The sequence below is a fragment of the Culex pipiens genome, chromosome 1 (genome assembly GCF_016801865.2).
Source record: "Culex pipiens pallens isolate TS chromosome 1, TS_CPP_V2, whole genome shotgun sequence".
Lineage (NCBI taxonomy): Eukaryota > Metazoa > Arthropoda > Insecta > Diptera > Culicidae > Culex > Culex pipiens.
Window position 1 is genome coordinate 5,398,871 of NC_068937.1, and position 20,846 is coordinate 5,419,716.

General features: G+C 37.6%; 1 protein-coding gene across 2 annotated transcripts in view; it reads right to left on the reverse strand.

Annotated features, from left to right (window-relative positions):
* LOC120421071 (low-density lipoprotein receptor-related protein 4) overlaps positions 1-20,846 on the reverse strand; it is a 36,540-nt gene that overhangs the window by 7,500 nt on the left and 8,194 nt on the right. For both annotated transcript variants that reach the window (XM_039584216.2, XM_039584217.2), the window contains exons 2-5: positions 17,955-18,909; positions 2,426-2,876; positions 2,236-2,360; positions 27-2,175 (exon numbers count right to left, since the gene is read on the reverse strand). In XM_039584216.2, coding sequence (XP_039440150.1) covers positions 27-2,175; positions 2,236-2,360; positions 2,426-2,876; positions 17,955-18,909 — 3,680 coding nt within the window. The remainder of the gene's footprint in view (positions 1-26; positions 2,176-2,235; positions 2,361-2,425; positions 2,877-17,954; positions 18,910-20,846) is intronic.

A 20,846-nucleotide genomic window follows, 5' to 3' on the forward strand; every position in this document is an offset into this window, starting at 1 on the left:
TTCTTTAGCTAGAAGACGAGACTTACATTCAGCTGAATTCCAATCGGGCAAGCGCACGAATACCCGGATGGGTTCAGCAAGCAGATGTACGAGCACCCGCCATTCCTCGATCCGCACGGATTCCGAACGTCCTTCCTCGTCCGATGAAACACCCTAATATCCATCAAGTCGGTATTGTTCGCCAGAATCGTGTCCCGATTCTTCCCGGTGATCTTGTCCGCCACCTGAATGCTGTGCGTGTCCCAATCCGTCCAGTAAACCTTCCGATCGTGCACGTCCAGCCCGAACGGATGCTTGAGCCCCTCCGTGATCAGCCGATTCCGGCCAGTCCCGTCAAAGTTCACGTACTCCAGCAGTTTCGTCCCGCCATCAACAAAGTACAACTTGTGGCTGTCAATGTCCAGCGCCAGTCCGTTCGGCCACTGCAGGTTCTCCGAGACCAGCGTCACCCGTCCCGTCCCATCCATACCAGCTCGCTCGATCAGCGGGTTCGATCCCCAGTCCGACCAGAACATGAACCCTTCGCTCGGGTGAACGACAATGTCCCGCGGTTTGTCCAGCCGTTCCCAGATCAGCAGCGCCCTCTGGCGACCATCGGTGCTCGCCGCTTCGATCCGGTTCGTACCGGCGTCCGTCCAGTAGATCTTGTCGGTGATCCAGTCCAGCGCGAGACCGGCTGGGGAGATCAGGTTCGACTTGATGATCGCCTCCTGCTGGCTGCCGTTGATGAACGCCCGGCTGATGATGCTCTTGCCGACGTCGGTCCAGTAGATCACGTTCGACTGGCTGCACCAGTCGATCGCGACGTTCGACTTGATTCCGTCCAGGGGGACGACCATGTCTACGCCTTTTGTTGGATTTTGCTGGTCGAGTTGACGTACGCGGATGTCTTTCTTGCGGGAGATTAGCAGGAGTTTGTCCGGTTGGTTGGAGCAGGTGCGTTGATCGGGTTTCAGGGTTAGGCCGATTGGACAGGCGCAGCGTCGGTGGTTCCGGTTGGGCAGACACAGGTGGGAGCAACCTCCTCGGCGACCGCTGGAGTCCTGGGCGCAGCGATTGATGTATTCCGGTTGGCGAGAGGGGTGGTAGCTCTGGATGTCCATCGGGAAGTGCAGACCTTCTTGAACGATGCGGAAGTTACGTCCGTTGACCTTGTTGGCGGAGGACACCGTCCTCGTGTGCCAATCCGTCCAGTACATCGAGTCCTCGAAGAGGGTCATGGCGAACGGGTGCGGTAGGTTGTTGCTGAGGATCTTCTTGCGTCCTTTCCCGTCAAAGTTGGCGCTCTCGATCACGTGCTTCGCGTCCGCCCAGTAGATCCGGTTGGTGGTGTAGTCGATCGCGAGGCCGTTCGGCCAGAAGATCGACTCCGACACGATCGTCTGTCGCTCGGATCCGTCCATGTAGGACTTTTCGATCTTCGGTACCGTACCCCAGTCCGTCCAGAAAACGGTGGTTTTGCCCGGGTGAACCGCGATCGCACGTGGCTTGTCCAGATCGTTCGCCGCGATCACCGCCCGTAGCTTGCCGTCAAAGGTGGACACCTCGACTCGACGTGTTCCGGAGTCGGTCCAGAAGAGCAGGTCGTGAATCCAGTCAACCGCCAAACCTCCAGGAGACTCCAGACCCCACTTGATCACGTCACGCACGCCGGTTCCGTTGATGTACGATCGCTTGATCACGTCGATTGAGACGTCCGTCCAGAACAGCAGATCCTTCTGGTAGTGGTAGTCGAGGGCGATCGCGTTCGGCAGTCCCTTCACGATCGACGTAAACTGATTGTTGCTGAGCGAAACCTGTCGAATGTCGGCCCGATTGGCCATCAACAGTTTGACCGATCCTCCAACGGCTTTGCAGGTTCGCCCGTCCGGTCTCAAGATGTACCCGGGCTTACAGCTGCACATGAACGATCCGATCGTGTTGGTGCACTCCTGCGAGCAGACCGGATTGCTGGTGATCGTGCACTCGTCAAAGTCCGTGCAGTTGTAGCCGTTTCCATGGAGTAGGTAGCCCACCGGACATCGGCACTCTTCCCGGCCGCTGTACGCCGTCACGCAGATCTTCTCGCACATGGCGTGAGCTCCGCACGGGTGGACAATCGGACAGCGATGCTCGTCTTCGCCGTTGGCGCAGTCCGCGTGGCCATCGCACACGTGCTTCTGGTTGATGCAGCGACTGATTTGAGAGAAAGTTAGTAAATAAATAACATAACCTATAAGTTTGAAGAATACTCACGAGTCGCGGGAGCTGTTCCGGCCTGCGGCCGGACACGTAAACTGGTTCCGTTCGCACTTGATGTCGCAGTCCTGCTCGTCCTCGCCGCGCTTGCAGTCGGCGGTTCCGTCGCAAACCCAGGAGCGCTGTTGGAAGGACAAAACCATTGTTTATTTGAAGACCAAAACAATTACAACAAAACCAAACTCACCAAAATGCACCGCCCATCCTTGCACGTGTACTCATCCTGCGAGCACTCCTTCCCCGCCAGCTTGTCCACCGGACATCCCTTCTCGTCCTCCCCCGTGTTACAGTCCTGCTTGTCGTCGCACCGCCACTGCATCGGAATGCAATCCCCGTCGTCACACTTGAACTCACTGGCCGTACACAACGCCTGCTTCTTCGGACAGCCCTCCTCGTCGCTCCAATCGCCACAATCGTTGTCCCCGTCGCACCGGAACCGCATCAACACGCACCTCCCCCCGGGTCCCCCCAACCCACCCAGCGAACCCTTGCACTTGAACTCGCCCTCCGGACAGCTCTGCATGGGCCGGTCGCACGCACCCTCGTCCGACTCGTCGATGCAGTCCGCCTCGCCGTCGCACTCGAACGCCGCCGAAATGCACGACCCGTCGTGGCACCGGAACTCGTCCGCGGTGCATCTGGTGGAGAGGAGGAAAAAAATGTGGAGATTGAAATTTAGCACTTTTTTTGTGTTTTGTTCTTTAATGAAATTAAAAAAAAATATTTTTTCGAACCTAGAGTTTTTATTTATTTTAATCCTCATCATAAATTTTCATAAAAAGTTGATTGTTTCAAAACTATTTTTCGATGAAAACTGCACCCTTAGATTTTACGGATTTCAGTGAACTTTACCGATTTTTTAACTTTTCGGTAAACTGAAAACTACCGAATTTCGAAAAATCTTACCGACATTTCGGTGCATTTTTTTCATTTTGACAGATGGTTTACCGATCTAAACTTTACCGATTTTTCATCTACCAAATTCGGTAAAAAAAATCTAAGTGTGTGAGGTTTCCAGAAAATACGTGTTTTTATCATAGCAATGGAGGCGCATGGTCATTTACGAAAGTTATTATTAAATAAACAGATTAAATCTTTTTATGATTTGGAGAGAGCCTCTACTGTTGGTGTGGTAGGTTGGCCTAAACGGTTCGCGAATTCAAAATGCGTTTTTTATTGTGAAATGTAAATGTTAATATGGCAAAAAGTGTTTAAATCGTCGCGTGTGTACATTTTCCTTGTGAAAAAGTTGGAGTTTAATGGATTTCCCAAGAATACTGGGAGAAATTCGTGAAATAAATTTGTTTTCCAAGCGTCTCCAAGATGACAGCTTGATTTTGAAGTGGCAGCAGAAACAGAAGACGTGTGCCAGTATTGGTGATGGTTCATCGTGCTGGGAAGCACACGATAGTATTAGTGCGACCGCTTGGTTGTGGGAGAGGGAGGGGAATTCGAGAGAAAATTTATGCTGTTCTCTTTTGGTGTGTGTTGCAAGCTTGCCAGTGACGCTATGTTTATGGGTTGCTGCGATGAGAACAGCCTGGTAGCATAAAAAAATGGGTGCGGAAGAGAGCACTGAAGAGACCTGAAAGCTAGAGTTAGAGCGAGATATTTGTCCAGTCTGATCAGTCTGATGAGTGCTGGAGCCATTTTAGTTCGAAATAGTGAAATTATGGTGAAACTCAACTCGTTCCTCGAAATGAAGAATTCGAGGAAAAGTTAGAAAAATTGTGTTGTGTAAAAGTTACATGAAGAAAACTTTTTATAATAGATTGTGCGACATGCTCCACTCACTGCACAGCTTTGTTTTTGTTAATAATCGTAGTGATTTTCTATTACTGAAATTTGGTTGTTGAAGATGACACACCGCAAGATCGTGTCCGCAGCTGCCAAGGCAAACTTTCCAGAATACACTCGCCAGGATATGTGTCGGATCGGCAAGAGATCAAGCTATCCGTGATTTGCGACACGCAGCTGGCCGTCCGGACCCGTACGACTTAAAGTAGCTGGCAACGTCCGGATGTTTAGAAGCAGCCGATAAAGAAGGCTACCGGGATTCCAGAAACTTGGTGAGATCTATCCAAACTGAAACTGTAAAATTCTGCCTACTTATTAACAACCACTAAATACGCGCTGATCTCATTTTTGCCTTAAGGAATTGGAAGTCTAAAGATAGGTCGAGGACTCTTTTGGCTCTTGGTCTATGTTTGGGCGGGGCCAGACAATGCCCAATGACCTCGGAATTGGACCGCAAGGAGCTCTGTCATTCTGAAACGGGTCATTGGAAGCAGCGCGAGGGCTGTCACCACCTAATACCCGGGACTGAGATAACATGTATCAGCATAACCCAAGACTGATACAAATTATACTTTCCCATAATTTCGCTGCCGGCCAGCGGGTATTGGATTGGACCACACACACACACACACACACACACACACACACACAGATTAAATCTTTTTAATCTAATCTAATCTAATCTAATCGAACACAAGCGCAGCCAGTCCGAAGAAAGCATCCTGGAAGAACTTGTGGTAAGATTACGCCTCAAGTTCTTTCTTGTCAATATTAATGATTACAGTACATCCGAGTTACCCCGAAAATGTATAGCAAATATTAAAGCGGCCAGGCCTACTGACACACAGATTAAATCTTTTTATGATTTTTTTTCATATTTAATATAAATTGAACACGCAATTTGAATATTTTGTTACCTTTAGGATCGTTCATCATTCAATTTTTAAAACACTTGTTTTTAAATTTCCGTTAATTATTCATGCCGGCAAAAAAAACAACCTTCTACGTAAAAATTTTCTCAACCTTTTGAAAAAATACGATTCACATTTGAAAGGCCCAAATAATACGATTAAAGCCGTTTTTTGAAAAGGGAGTCATGATTTTCAAATCCTGGATTTTTTATGAAGGTAAAAAGTCGGATCTACACGCACGTTCAAAATCACTCAATTTTCGCCAAAAACGAACCTACTCAGAAATTAGTACAGGGGCCATAAGTCTGATTTGAGTAAATTTTTCTCAGAATTCAACGAAAACAGAATGATATTTACCCATATCTGAGTGAAATTCACTCAAATCTGACAAATGACCCCTTTACTCATTTTTAGTAGGTTCGGTTTTGGCAAAATTTATCAAATTATTTGCAATGCCATATCTTAGCAACCACAGATAAGATCAACATTGCTCAAAAAAGAAAATTGAATGGATTTTCTCGAATTTTCAAATTTGGTATTTTTTCAATTTTGTTTAAACAAATGAAAAAGTAGTTGAACAATTAAAAAAAAAACATGTTGTGATGAAAATTCATTTAAAAAAAATGCGTTTTATTTTTCATTTTACCTATTTTCTTCGAATAGTTCAAATCCTAACCAACAACTTTACCAAAGACACCAAATCGATCAGAAGAAAACCCTTCCTCAAGATAAAGATTTTTGCATATTTGCATAGCACTTATTTAATGGAACTCCAGGGAATTTTCTAGGCACTTTTTATTTGCCACCTCCTCGATTTAAAAAAAAATTGAAAACATGTTTCATGAGCCAGTTTCTCTGGAGAACGACATTTGAGAAGGGCGTAAGTTATTTGAATATTGTTATTTTTTTTCTTTGTAATTTTGATATTTCTGTACCTCGCAGCCAACTCGCAGCCGTTGTGTCAAAAAGGGAATTGAAAAAACACACTGAAATAAAAATACACGCTCTTTCTATGATTTTTTTATATTTAGTTTCAAGTGAAATTTCAAAAGGGCACAATCTATTTTTGCTTCATATTTTTGTGAAAATAGATTAAAATGTTGCAAAACGTCTATCCTAAAAAATATAAAACATCATTTATCAAAACCGTTCTTTTGAATAAATAAAACATTTGAAAACTTTTTTTTTTAAATGGCGTTTCTTCGAAACGATAGGACTAAGGTCAAAATTTTAACAAAATTTGACAAATAAATAAGTTTTCTAAAAAAAACTAAAAAATAAAATAAAATACAACAAAATTAATATTTTAAGCCGTAGTATTAACATTTGAATTACAAAAAGTATTTTAAAATGCATTTTACACCACTGCAGTTAATTTTACACCACTGTAGTTAATTTGCAATTATTAGCTTTAGCGTTTGTAAGCATTGATACATATTTTTGCGCAAAAAAAAAACTTTTTGTGGTGCTTTTTACAAAAAAAAATTAGTATCTTTTAAACAAGCTCAAACATGCAGAATATGATTATTTGCTGAAAAATGCATTTCAAGTAGTTTTCAGTCGATTGAATTAAATTAAAATTAAAACCCTAAAGTCTTTTGAAAAAAAAAAAATATTTTTCTGCTCCCTGATAATGCAGGCCAATTTTGAAGGGGGTGACATCCACTTTCAAAAATAATTGCAAAGGTCTATTGAAAAAAAATCAGGTGTCAAAGCAAAATAATTGCATACAAACTGTAATTTTAATTGCAATCACATGCAAAGTATTCAGAACATATTTCACAAAAAATATTTTTTGCATTTTTTTAAATCTGATAGGGCCTTACCCTTATTTTAAAAAAAACACGAAATTTCAAAATGATTTTTTAATTAAAAAAAAAGCAAATTCTAAAAGTACATCTATTAAAACTATTTTTATATTTTTTTCGATGAAAGATAAGTTTTTTTAGGAATTCTGAGTAAAAGTCCCTTTGACACCAGACCAGCACCATTGCAGGCTGCACATTATTGGAAAACTCGTTTTTTTCGAATGTTCAAACACACAGAAAAAAAACAAATGGTAATATTACATCTGGGAATGAGTACATTTTTTATGTCAGAAGAAATGTGTAATTTTACCTAAGAAAATGTAAAATTTTTCAACAGTTTTTTTTGTTTTAATGTCATTTTTATTGTCTTAATTTAGGTGAAATTGCATCATAGAAAAGGTAATTTTCAAGTTTCCAAATTACACATTTTCTTACTGTGCTTGGTCGTACTGCCCCTCCGTCACAAGATATCGAGAAATGCAGCTCGATGGCGGAGAATTACCCAATCTTAAAAACAAAACTCAATTTTCGCCAAATTTTTCCAAAACGCAATTCACAGGCTCCACACTTCACCTTCCAATCAAAGCATGCGATTTACATTTCCACCACCCAAATCGTGTGCAACCTCCCACAGAGCCCACCCAGCCAGCAAGTCCAAAGCTCGTTAGAACTTGCTGCGAGAGAGGGAGAGCGAGAGCTTTTGCTTCAATTCGAGTTTCGGGAAAAGCTCTCTCTCCCCGGCATCCCATTTGAAGCTTGAAGTTGAGAGATTTTTAGAGAGGTAATTTTCTCTCTTCTCTCCTTCTCTGTGGAAGCCACCACCTAGGTTGAAATTTTGCGAAAAAAATTCGTCGAATCTGTAAACTTTCCATTATTTACATGTAAGAAAATTACCTTTAATTTAACATGAGTTTATTTTTGAAGCTTTTCGACTGTTTTATTCTAGAAAACGAGCAGTCATTGAAATTCTTCAAAAAACGTGTAATTTTTCTTGTTGGGAATACTCCTGATGGTGGTGGTGGTGTCAAGGACCACCTACGCACCACGACTTCACGCCACGTCCTTTGTAGGATTGTTACAAGTGGGAGGGGTGATGAAGGTGGGGAAGTTACACTTTGGGCAGAAAAAAAAAGATTGATCTTGTGTACCGCCCACGAGAATGTCGACGGGGCACGCGAAAGGGCATTTGGCCCGTGGAACGAAATTAGCTTGGGCCTGAAGCTGCTGATGATTTTGTGTTGCTGGATGAATATGTATTGGGGTTTGAGTTGTAGGCAAGTGTGGTATTTTTGAAATAGGTACTCATGCGGTGATTTTTAAATGGATTTCTAGTTTCAAATTAATTTTATTTCTTTTTAATAAGATCAAAAATATCATATTTTCTTCTAAAACATTTGCTCTGTAATTCACTTTAAATTTAGCCACCATTTGTCATAGGCAACATGTTAATACAGTTTAAAAAAAAAATATCTGCCTGAAATTTTAACGAATTTCTCTCTAAAAATCAGCTAAACAAAATTTTCACCAAAATCTTGAATGAAATTTCTTGATTTTTTCAACAATAAGTTTGTGTCGCTTCAGTGCGAATGGTGCAATTTTCAAAATTCCTTATAAATATGTAAATTTCGCTAAAAACAGCTTTTTTAAACAATATCAAAGGTTTTTAGCAAAATTTTGGAAAAATGTTTAAAATACTTTTCTTATTAGTGGCGCTTACATCACTTAATCAAATATATTACAAAGATTGGTTTTGCATGAGCAACTCCAAACCAGCTATTTTCTGTCATTGGTTCACCCATACAAGCCTCCATACAATTTTGGCTGCTGTCCATACAAAAATGGTATGTAAATATTCAAACAGCTGTAACTTTTGAGTGAATTTTCTAATCAATTTGGTGTCTTCGGCAAAGTTGTAGGACTAGTGAGAAAAAAATGGTATACGGAAAAAAATTGCTAATTTTTTAATCAACTTTTTTTTCACAAAAACTAAATTTCCCAAAATACGTATTTTTTTGATTTTCGAGATTTTTTTATATGTTTTAGGGGACAAAAACCCGCAACTTTTGAGCCATAGAGAAACATGGGCAAAAAATCTGCCGCCAAGTTATAAATTTTTGAAAAAATATTGATTTTTGGAAAAAATCTAAATTTTATGCAAAAATAAATTTGACGTAATTTTTTAATGTAAAATTGATTTCCAATCGAAAAGTACTTTGCAGATTTAGCCCTTTATCTCCGTTTTCAAGATATAGCCACCGAAAGTTTGATTTTAGCGAAATATTTGCAGTTTTTCTATTTTTAAAAATGAGTGACCATTTCTAAAAAAAAATGTTTTGAAAAGTTCAGAAAATTTGCTATAAAATTGTCTAAGAGATATTGAAGATTGGACCTCGGGTTGCTGAGATAGAGCCGCTTTAAGAAAAAGAAACACGAAAATTGAAGTTTTCTAAGTCTCACCAAAACAACCCACCATTTTCTAATGTCGATATCTCAGCAACTAATGGTCCGATTTTGAATGTTAAAATATGGAACATTCGTAAAATTGTCCGATCTTTTCGAAAAAAACATTTTGAATTTTTTTTAGTCAAGGCCAAACATTGAATATTACGCCCATTTAAAATGCTGGTCCTGATTTATTTTTTTCAAAATATTTTTTTCGGAAAGATCGGAAAATTTCACGAATGTTTCATGATTTAACATTGAAAATCGGACCATTAGTTGCTTATCGACATTAGAAAATGGTGAGTTGTTTGGGTGAGACTTAGAAAACTTCAATTTTCGTGTTTCTTTTTCTTAAAGCCGCTGTATCTCAGCAACCCGAGGTCCAATCTTCAAAGTCTCTTAGACAATTTTATAGCAAATTCTGAACTTTTTAAAAAAAAAAATATTTCAGAAATGGTCACTCATGGTCACTATTTTTAAAAAATTTTAATTCGCTAAAATCAAACTTTCGGTGGCCATATTTTGTAAACAGAGCTCTTTATCAAAAAATCTGTAAAGTCGTTTTCGATTGCAAATTCAATTTTTCATTAAAAAAATAACGTCAAATTAGTTTTTGCATGAAATTTAGATTTTTTTCAAAAATCAATATTTTTTAAAAAATTTATAACTCGGCGGCAGATTTTTTGACCATGTTTCTCTATGGCTCAAAAGTTGCGGATTTTTGTCTCCTAAAACATATCAAAAAATCTCGAAAATCAAAAAATACGTATTTTGGGAAATTGAGTTTTTGTGAAAAAAAAGTTGATTAAAAAATTTGCAATTTTTTTCCTTGTGCCTATTTTTTTCAATAGTCCTCAACAATACCTACAACTTTGCCGAAGACACCAAATTGTCCGAAAATTCACTCAAAAATTACAGCTGTTTGAATATTTACATACCATTTATGTATGGACAGCAGCCAAATTTGTATGGAGACTTGTATGGGTGAACCAATGACACAAAATAGCTTATTTGGTCACAGGAAAGACCCCCACAAAGTTTGAGTCAAATAAAAAAATACAAAAAATAAAAATGGTCGAAATCGGCCGATTTCGTAGAGAGTTGCTCATATGCTTGTTTGAAAAATATTTGTGATGAGCTTAATTTTCATCAAATAAAATAGAAATATTCGAAATTTAAAATTCACAAATTTATACGTTAAATTTTGAAATTTTTAATTTTTAATGTTAATAAGTTAGAAACTATTTCGACGTCGAGCTTCACACCACGTGTATGCAAATCTTTGCCCAAAAAGAAAACAAGCAAATGTCAATCAAATAAAAAAAACAACGCAAACCATATTCCAGGAAACACCCAAAACTAAACCCAAAAAAACGCAATCTATCCTCAGCAGGCCATCGAACACCATCGAATGACGTCATCAAAGTTGCGAACGCGTTGTTGTCGCAAAATCAAGTCACGGACTGCCGGACCTTGGGTGGAGGAGGATGGAAAAATCATGCTAAAATCACCCAAATCTCATCAAACATCCACACAACATCGTCCCACCACAACAGATAAAGTCATAAAACTTCCAATCGATTCGATTCTGCGTTTGCGTGTGTGTGTGCCCTTCGTTCCCTTCGACGTTATCCATGCACACGAAAATATATCCTTCTTTTTTACCCCCACTTGCTGTTGGTGTTAGTAATCCGGTGGGAGAGAGAAAGAAAAAAACAACCCAAAAAGAAGAAAACTCGGGCTTATCCAAGAGGAGAGGAAACTCTGAGCTGACGAAAAGTGCGTGGGTGGCCGACCCCTTAGCTCGACCCACTTGCAATAACCGAGCGTGTAAAGAGAAGAAAGGCCAACATCCCTTGGAAGGAACAAGCAAAAGTTGGCATTTATGTTTGGCCTTGATACATAACTTTAAAAAAATAAAAAAGTTTAAAAAATTTAACATTTGAATGAAAAACGTGTTTGAAAATACATTATACACCTGTCCAGTTTTTTTGCAATCATTAGTTTCCAAAATACCTAAGTATTGAACACAATTTATTTTTTTTTGCAGAAAAAAAGGTTTTTGCGATGCTGTAAATTGGAATTTCATAAAAATTCTAAAAATTGTTTAATTCAGCCAAAACATGCTGAATATGATTATCAATGCAGAAAAATGCGTTTCGATTATTTTCAGTTGATTTGACTTCTATTTCATTTAAATTTTGAAGCTTAAAAAAACTGTTTTGCCTCCTGATTTTTCGGACCAATTTTAAAAAGGGGGGTTCGGGAAGGGGTGACATAAACTTTGAAAAATATTTGCAACTGCCTTACGATTAGGACAGAAAAAAATGGAAGCATGAATAAATCCCATTTTTTTTAATTCTGTGTGTGTGTTCACCTAATTCAATACCGCTCGCTAGTCGGCAATGGAATTATGGGAAAGTATAGTTGGTATCAGACTTGGAATGACACAGCTTATCTCAGTTTTTATCTTTTAAAAAATATGTTCAGTATCTGACAAAATTTTCAACAGTTTTCTCTTTTTAACATTGTTGATCCAATTTTGGGCTGCTGAGATGCGGCAAATAAATTAAAATCAGGAAAAACACATATTTTTATGTGCTACCTATTTTTTGTATTTTCCAAAAATATTACTTGCGGTGTACATCAACCAGAGCTTTTTTACCAACAATACTTTTCGATTTCAAATTTAATTATAAATCCAAAAATGTTTTATTTTTAAAACTTTTTGGAGATTTTTTTTTTTAAAGTTACATCTTGCCCTGAACAAAAACATCCGTTTTGCATCCCGAGCATGGGTAAATAACAAGGGAAATGCGTAATAATACCTTTCTCTGGTATCAATACCAAATATTGGTATTCCTGGACCCTTTAAAATTTGTCTTAAGGATTATGCAAGAGCAAAATGTGGTATCATACCAATTTAAGGTATTGTTTTGATATTGCAAAATTGCAGAATTTGTCAATGATCGAACACCACATTTTGGTATTCTTTTGGTATTACAGTATTTTATGAAATTCCTCTGCAACTATGGGAAAATTTTGACCAATTTTGACAAAATAATTAATTTTGCGCTAAATGATGTCTCAAAGCGAATGCTTTCATTCAAAACCGGAAATTTCAAACTTTATTTTAAACATTTTTGATATACCCCCTACAGAAATGACTTGAAATTGTGGAAAAAAGTCAGGATGGCACATTTTGGTATTATTTGAATATTGAAAGGTTTCATCAATTTTCTCTGAAACTATGGGAAATTTGTTAAAAAAATTTTACGAGTTAATTAATTTTGCGCTAAAATGACTTGAAACCCAAAAATGTTAAAGATGATTTTAAAAACTAGTGTGATATACCCATTAATATTTTTTTCAAAAACGTTGAAATATCTCTAAGTCGGGATAACCAAATACTTTGAAAAACGAGTCAATCGACAGATTAATGAATTTTGGTGAATTTCAATTCAGTTTCATTCTAATAATACTTATTTTTCAGAAGCTTCAAGAAGAATATCACTAATAACAACATGGAATCATCAGGTGAGTAGATTTGGCTGTTGCATATGAATAATTTCCGTTTTTTCACTAACTGCAACTGCTGCACTAAAAATGGTATGAAAATACCAAATTTTGGTGTTACTTGTTCAAATACCAGCGACCATAATGTGCTCTTGGTTGCCCAGTAATAGATGGTACAATACCATGAAATCATACCAAAATCATGTATGTGAAAGACCACAGAAATACCAAAATATGATTTTCCAAGGGCGCGGGAATACCTAAAAATAAAACCATGGCAATACCAAGTTTTGGTATTCAAGCAATGTTCAAAAATCCAGTAGGCCTCAACTTGGTATTGAAATGGTTTTATTTTGAGGTATTATTTTACCCTTGGAATAACATTGTTTGGCATTGTTGTGCCCTTACACATACAAGATTTTGGTATGATTTCATGGTATTTTACCATCTATTACTGGGCAACCAAGGGCACATTTTGGTCGCTGTTATTTGCCCAAGTAATACCAAAATTTGGTATTCCCGTGTTATTTACCCCTGCTCGGGATTACAGAGCTTAGAGGTGGGCAAAACCGCTCTTTTTTAGGAGCCGCTCATTTTCGTTCGCTCATTGAAAAGAGCCGCTCTTTTGAACGGCTCTTTAGCTCTTTTTCAAAATTTGTATGAAAAGGTTTTTTAAGAATCGTGTGATTTTATAAGTTATTTCACATTGGACTTTTATAAATAATTTGATAAAAAATTAAAACTGAAAACGAGAAGATGCCCTTAAACCATAGGTCTTGATGGTTTCTATGTTAAAATTTTTACTCGAACCTAACTATTTAATTTAAAATTGCGTTTATTTCTGCAATAATAGAACTAATGCTGATACTATTTCTGAAGAAAATATTCTGTGACCTCTTTTCTACATTCTGATTTAATCGCTAAAGTTCAATCGGACAAAAGGATTTTTTTTCCAAATGTCTAAACTATTCAGTAGATTTTTGGTAATATTTAACAGCTTATGCAATTTGAAATACTCAAATTTGTATTCGGGTAATACTTTAATATACAATCAGTTGAACAATTAAATGTTTTTTTTTTTCAGTTCGTTTAGAAAATTATTTACTTTTGGGATTAATTTTTATAAGCATTGAAATATTTGAAATTGCATTTTCAATTCTCAAAAACAAAATTTATAGCAAAAATCATAACATCTTGAAACGGTTCTCCCAAAAGACTGGAGTTTAAAAAAGAACCGCGGTTCTTTTTTTTTTGTGAGCCACGGCTCGTTCGCTCTTTTCAGTGAACCGGCTCTTTGAGCGGTTCGCTCTTTTTTTGCCCACCTCTAACAGAGCTGTTTAGTTGTTTTGTAAGAGCAAATTCAATTATACATTGAAAAATTAGGTCAAAAAATTGTATGCGTAAATTTTTTTTCCAAAAATCACTATTTTAAAATGAAAAAATAAATTTAAATAACAAGCCATAGTCTAATAATTTGAATGAAAAAAGTGTTTCAAAATGCATTTAACAATAGTTCTGTTGTTTTGCAATCCTTAGTTTTCAAAAAATGTAAGATTTGACGAAAGCAAAAATTTTAGCGAAAAAAACATATCCCAATTAAAAATATGTTTCATTATTTTTAAGGACATTTTATGTAACATATGCATTAGGGTGGGTACGGATTTTGAAAAGTTCTCAGATCAAGTTCTGGTGTGGTTCCCCTTGTAGGGCATACCCATAGGGACTCTCATACCAAATTTCAGCTCATTTGGTTGAAAACTGGCTTGTCTCAAGCGAGTTCAAGTTTACATGGGATTTACTATGGGAAATTTTGAATTTTCGTTCATTCGCTTCTACAGGCCTGGGGAAAACATGTAGAAACTTCTAGGAAGGCCAGCAATGAGCGGAAACGTGTGGAGAACAACTTTCCCAAAGAGACCAGGTCGATTCGGTCAACCCCCATCGAGCTCAACGGCAATACATCCGGGGTTTTCAGAACCAACGGTTTTCTCCAGAAAAGTAACAAATTTTCCTTAGCATGCTATGAATGCTTGATGAACACCGCGACGCCACATGTCAAACAGCTACCACGTGGACTTGCATCGCCTATAAAAAATACTTTTTATTACTTTTTGAACCATAGAATTAAAATTTATGGTGATCCTGATACTATTTAGCTGTATTCTAAACCTCCAAATAAGAAAAAAAATGTTATGGTGCAAATTTTACAATCACGTGGTAGCTGTTTGACATGTGGCGTCGCGGTGTTCATCAAGCATTCATAGCATGCTAAGGAAAATTTGTTGCTTTTCTGGAGAAAACCGTTGGTTCTGAAAACCCCGGATGTATTGCCGTTGAGCTCGATGGGGGTTGACCGAATCGACCTGGTCTCTTTGGGAAAGTTGTTCTCCACACGTTTCCGCTCATTGCTGGCCTTCCTAGAAGTTTCTACATGTTTTCCCCAGGCCTGTAGAAGCGAATGAACGAAAATTCAAAATTTCCCATAGTAAATCCCATGTAAACTTGAACTCGCTTGAGACAAGCCAGTTTTCAACCAAATGAGCTGAAATTTGGTATGAGAGTCCCTATGGGTATGCCCTACAAGGGGAACCACACCAGAACTTGATCTGAGAACTTTTCAAAATCCGTACCCACCCTAATATGCATATCTATCAACAGGATTTTGTGATATGTCAAAAAAAAGTCGAACTTATATGGTAAGAAGTGAGTTGCCATTTTGCTGGGGACGCATGGTGCTTTACATAAAATTAATGGACTGAATTCAGATATGTTTTTTATCATAACCCTGTGCACCCTGTTAATGAATATTCATCTCTATAGTCTCGAGACCTTCAGATCAGCAAATATAGTTTTCCTTTGATCTTTAAGTGTATTCAGCTATGATTTTTGAATGTCTTAGTTATTTTCCGTTAAATCGCGGCGAATAACAGGTAGGGGAACAGCATATAATTACAGCGAGCATCTAATGTTGCCATACCAGAACATTGACTTTCAATTACTGCCCATGTTCACATAACTGTCCAATATGCAAAAACAGCAAGCTGAGGAAAAAGGCATTTGAAGTTTGTCCCACGAATAAGGTTACGTAAAAAGTTTTCGCGAAAAAACTGGATTTCCTTCTGATTTCTAGAACATAGTTCTGGATGTTGTATGCTTTTCTGAAAAGCACACGATTTTGAACCAAACTGCATTAATAACTCAAAAGCGTTTAAAATGCATATGGGACATTTATGCGATCAGATTACAGCTGAGCAATTCTCTACCAAAACCGGAAATGGATTTTATTTGTATTTCTTATTTGGCTCAAACTTTGTGGGGGCCTTCCCTATGACCAAATCTGCTATTTTGTGTCATTGATTCACCCATACAAGTTTCCATACAATTTTGGCAGCTGTCCTTACAAAAATGGTATGTAAACATTCATACAGCTGTAACTTTTGAGTGAATTTTCTGATCAATTTGGTGTCTTCGGCAAAGTTGTAGGTATTGTTGAGGATTTTTGAGAAAAAAATAGGTACACGGAAAAAAAATTGCCCAATTTTTTATTAACTTTTTTTTTCACTTAAACTCAATTTCCCAAAATACGTATTTTTTATTTTCGAGATTTTTGGGTATTTTTTTTATTTTCGAGATCAAGACTAACATTTTAAATGGGCCAAACATTAAATATTACGCCCATTTAAAAAACTAGTCTTGATTTAAAATTTTTCAAAATATTTTTTTCGAAGAGATTGGAAAATTTCACGAATGTTTCATATATTAACATTGAAAATCGGACCATTAGTTGCTGAGATATCGTCATTAGAAAATGGTGTGTTTTTTTGGCGATATTAAGAAAACTTCAATTTTTTGTGTTTCTTTTTCTTTAAGCGGCTCTATCTCAGCAACCCGAGGTCCAATCTTCAATGTCTCTTAGACAATTTTATTGCAAATTTTCTGAACTTTAAAAAAAAAAATATTTGGAAATGGTCACTCATGGTCACTATTTTTAAAAATTGAAAAACTGCAAATATTTCGCTAAAATCAAACTTTCGGTGGCTATATCTTGAAAACGGAGCCCTTTATCAAAAAATCTGTGAAGTACTTTTCGATTGCAAATTCAATTTTGCATTAAAAAATAGTGTCAAACTTGTTTTTGCATGAAACTTCGATTTTTTCCAAAAAATACTATTTTTTCAAAAATTCATAACTCGGCGGCAGATTTTTTGACCATGTTTCTCTATGGCTCAAAAGTTGCGAATTTTTGTCCCCTAAAACATATCAAAAAATCTCGAAAATAAAAAAATACGTATTTTGGGAAATTGATTTTTAGTGAAAAAAAAAGTTGATAAAAAAATCAATGCAATGCAATTTTTTTTCCGTGTACCTATTTTTTTCTCAAAAATCCTCAACAATACCTACAACTTTGCCGAAGACACCAAATTGATCAGAAAATTCACTCAAAAGTTACAGCTGTTTGAATATTTACATACCATTTTTGTATGGACAGCTGCCAAAATTGTATGGAGACTTGTATGGGTGAACCAATGACGCAAAATAGCTTATTTGGTCATAGGGAAGGCCCCCACAAAGTTTGAGTAAAATAAAAAAAATACAAAAAATAAAAATGGTTGAAATCGGTCGATTTCGTAGAGAGTTGCTCAGCTCATAAAATAGCGTTTTCAACTGAAATCGAGTGATAAATAGCTCAATAAGAAGTGAGCAAGCAAGTTTCTATCAAAAAAATTGCAAAATAAGTTGTTTAAATAATGAAAATCAGCAAACATTCGAGAATTTCGCCTAGTACAGGAACGGCGGTATATATGATATATGATTTAAAAAAAAAACAAATATTTTTGTGATAATCGTCAAAAAAAGCCTTTTTAGGGTAGGGTACCCTTTATCGTCAACAAAAAAAACGGATCTAATTATTTCTTGGCCAAGGAACTCGCATGCCACATTTGAGCTAAATTTGAGTCAAATTGTACCACTTGGAATCGCTATAAATATAAGTATTTCCTGATAGTCCAATAAACACATTTGCATTAGAGTGGTTCAAACTGGTTTAACTTTTCTTCCATAACAAGGCATAACTGATTCATTGTGAACTCGTTGACATGTTGAAATCAGAATCTATTTTAAACTAGATTTTAGAAATTTGCATCTTCGCTATCCACTTAAAATTTAAACTTTTGTATTAAATTTCATCAAAACCATAAAACTAAATAAAAAATATCGTTATTTCAATCTTGAAAATACTCACTGCCTCGAACAATTCCTCTCGTCCGAGAGATCCGTACAATCGTCATCCCCGTCGCAGACCCACTCCCGCGGGATGCACAGCTCGTTCGCGCACTGGTACTTGTTCTCCGTGCACTGATGGGCCGTTCCGCATCCGCGTTCATCGCTCCGATCCCCACAATCATCGTCCCCATCACATCGCCACTCCTTCGAAATGCACGTCGTCGAGGTCGCACAAATCATGTGCGTTCCGCTGGCCTCACACGACTCCTTCATCCGCGCCATCAGCTCCTGCTGGACCGCTTCGCAGTTCTGCTCGTCCTCGGACAGAATGCAATCCGCCTGCCCGTTACAGTGCAGATCCATGTGGACACAGGCGCAACTCTTCTCGCACTTGAACTCCTTCGGCTCGCACTGAATGTCGCAGTTGTCCACGCCCGGGGAATTGTCCGCTCCGGCACCACCCGCCAGTAGGTCACCCTCCGGCACGAACACCTTGTCCAGCGATCCCCCGTACTCGTACCCGTTGTGCATCCGCGGGTTGCCCTCGGTTCGCTCTCCCCCAACCGGTCGACTCAACCCGTGCGAAAGTGTCCCAAATCCACCGCCGGTCCCGTAAACCGGTGGCACCGGCCTCCTTGGACCATTCCTCAAATCACCCGGCCCGTTCGGAATCTCCTGCCCGATCGGAATCGGCCCGGGCGCCATCTTGATTCGTCCGTGGGGCAACGGGGTCCGTCCATTGCCGCCGCCACCACCTCCGCCGACGTTGGCCTTGGACTTTGAGTTGGGGTTCTGCTTTTGGGCCTTCACCAGCCGGCCGTCGAATTTTAGCTTGCCGGCGGCCGGGTTGTACGCGTACGGTCGTGAGGGGGGACCACCGAACTGGTTCGCGCCCGGAAACAGGATCGGCTGCGAGTGGCGCCAGTAGTGGTCGTCCACCAGCGGGTGCGGCGTTGTGTCCTCGTCGCAGAGGGCTGGGAAAGAGAGGGGAGAAAAGAGAGATTTAGATTTATTGACAAATTGTAAATAGTTGCATAGAATTATTTGAATGAAAAGCAAAAATAACAAAGATAGTAATTGAGGGAGTTACAAATCTTATGTTTTATCGTCGTGATCGTGCTATCGTGTCGCAAGTCAAATTCTTGGCAAAATTGCCTCACATTTGGACCCTTCACAGATCTTTAAAACTCGATTTCAATGGCTGAGATATTCAACAAAATTATTAAAATATTTTATGCCGTTTTTTTAATTTTATTTGTTCCTAGGGACAAACCGCAACTTTTGATTAATTAAAAGACGATTAAAAATTTGCCACCGAGTCACGATGTTATGAATAGTGTCTTTTATGGAAAAAATAAAAATTACACTGATTTTTGTTCGGCTTCAGTTTTTAATGTAAAATTAAACTTTGCAATCACTTTTTAATTGCTTACAGAAATATTGATAAAATACGACGTTTTTAAGATACAGTCAAGACTCGATTATCCGAAGCCTCGATTTTTCAAAGTTTCGATTAACCGAAGGTTTGTATTTATGGGACTCGGAAAAACGAATCACGAAAAATAAATATTTTTTTTCGTATTTTTTTAACATCAAATTTTGAATTCCACGAACCCATTTAAGTCAAATTTGAATGGTTGATTGGCTATTAAATAAAAAATCACCGCAATTTTAACCACCATCTTGGATTTAAAATTCTAAATCACTTCAAAGTAGTTCAGTGGTCATATTTAAGCTAACCAATCAAAAATAAGACAACAATAATTTTTTTTTGTAATTCGATTATCCGAAGTATCGATTATCCGAAATGAAATTTTGACAAGGCTTTCGGATGATTGAGTCTGGACTGTATAGCCTCTAAAAGTTTGATTTTACAAACAAAGAATCAGATTTACGATTTTGTTTAAATAGTGTTCATGTGTATCCATTTCTGAATGATTTTTTTTCCAAAAAATCACAAATTTTCCAATAAATTTGTCTAATAACGAGCAACAAATTTACAAGTATTTTTTTTATATTTGAAATTAAACATTTGTTGTTTAAAAAAATATCTTTAATTTCAATAAATAAAATATTTTATATTATATCACATTCTTTAATATTTCAAAAAAAAAAAATAATAAAATATTTAATATCAGGCGTGTTTTAAATGTTAGTTTAAAAAAAGTCAGAAAATTTCAAAACCTTTCATGATTTAACATTAAGAGTTGTGCCATAAGCTGCTGAGATATTATCAGTCGAAAAAGGGGGCTCTTCAGGTGAGGCTCAGAATAGTTTAATTTTTCAAAAAAAAAATCCTTTCCTTTTTTTATCCGCTGAATCTCAGCAACCAAAGGTCCAATCGTCAATGCTTCTTAGACAAATGTATCGATAATTTTCTGTTCCTTTTGCTGCAGATATTTTAAGTAAAAAAATCAAAAACTGAAATGATACAAAGTGTTATACTAACAGGCTATCGTTTCCAATAAATTACAAATTACAATTACAAAAAAAAAATGTCTCCGTAAAAAAAAGGAAATTTCTGTTTATTAAAAAAAAACAAGTTTTTTAATTAATTATAATTTTCCGGAAAAATGTTGGTCCATACTTCTGTTTGGTTCAAAAAGCAAGTTTTTTACAACATTGCCGAAGACATCAAATCGATCAGAAAATTGCTTCAAAAGATACAGATTTCCGCATATTGATGACAAAAACTCGTGACCTAAACCCAAATTCTACCAGATGTCGGACCAATGCTCAGAAAGTTTGGCCAAACAACACGTATTTGATATTTCAAAATTGAAATCGAATATTTGGGATCTGTGAAGCTCAATAGGCATTGAAAAATTGTCAAAATTGTCAAAATTGTCAAAATTGTCAAAATTGTCAAAATTGTCAAAATTGTCAAAATTGTCAAAATTGTCAAAATTAT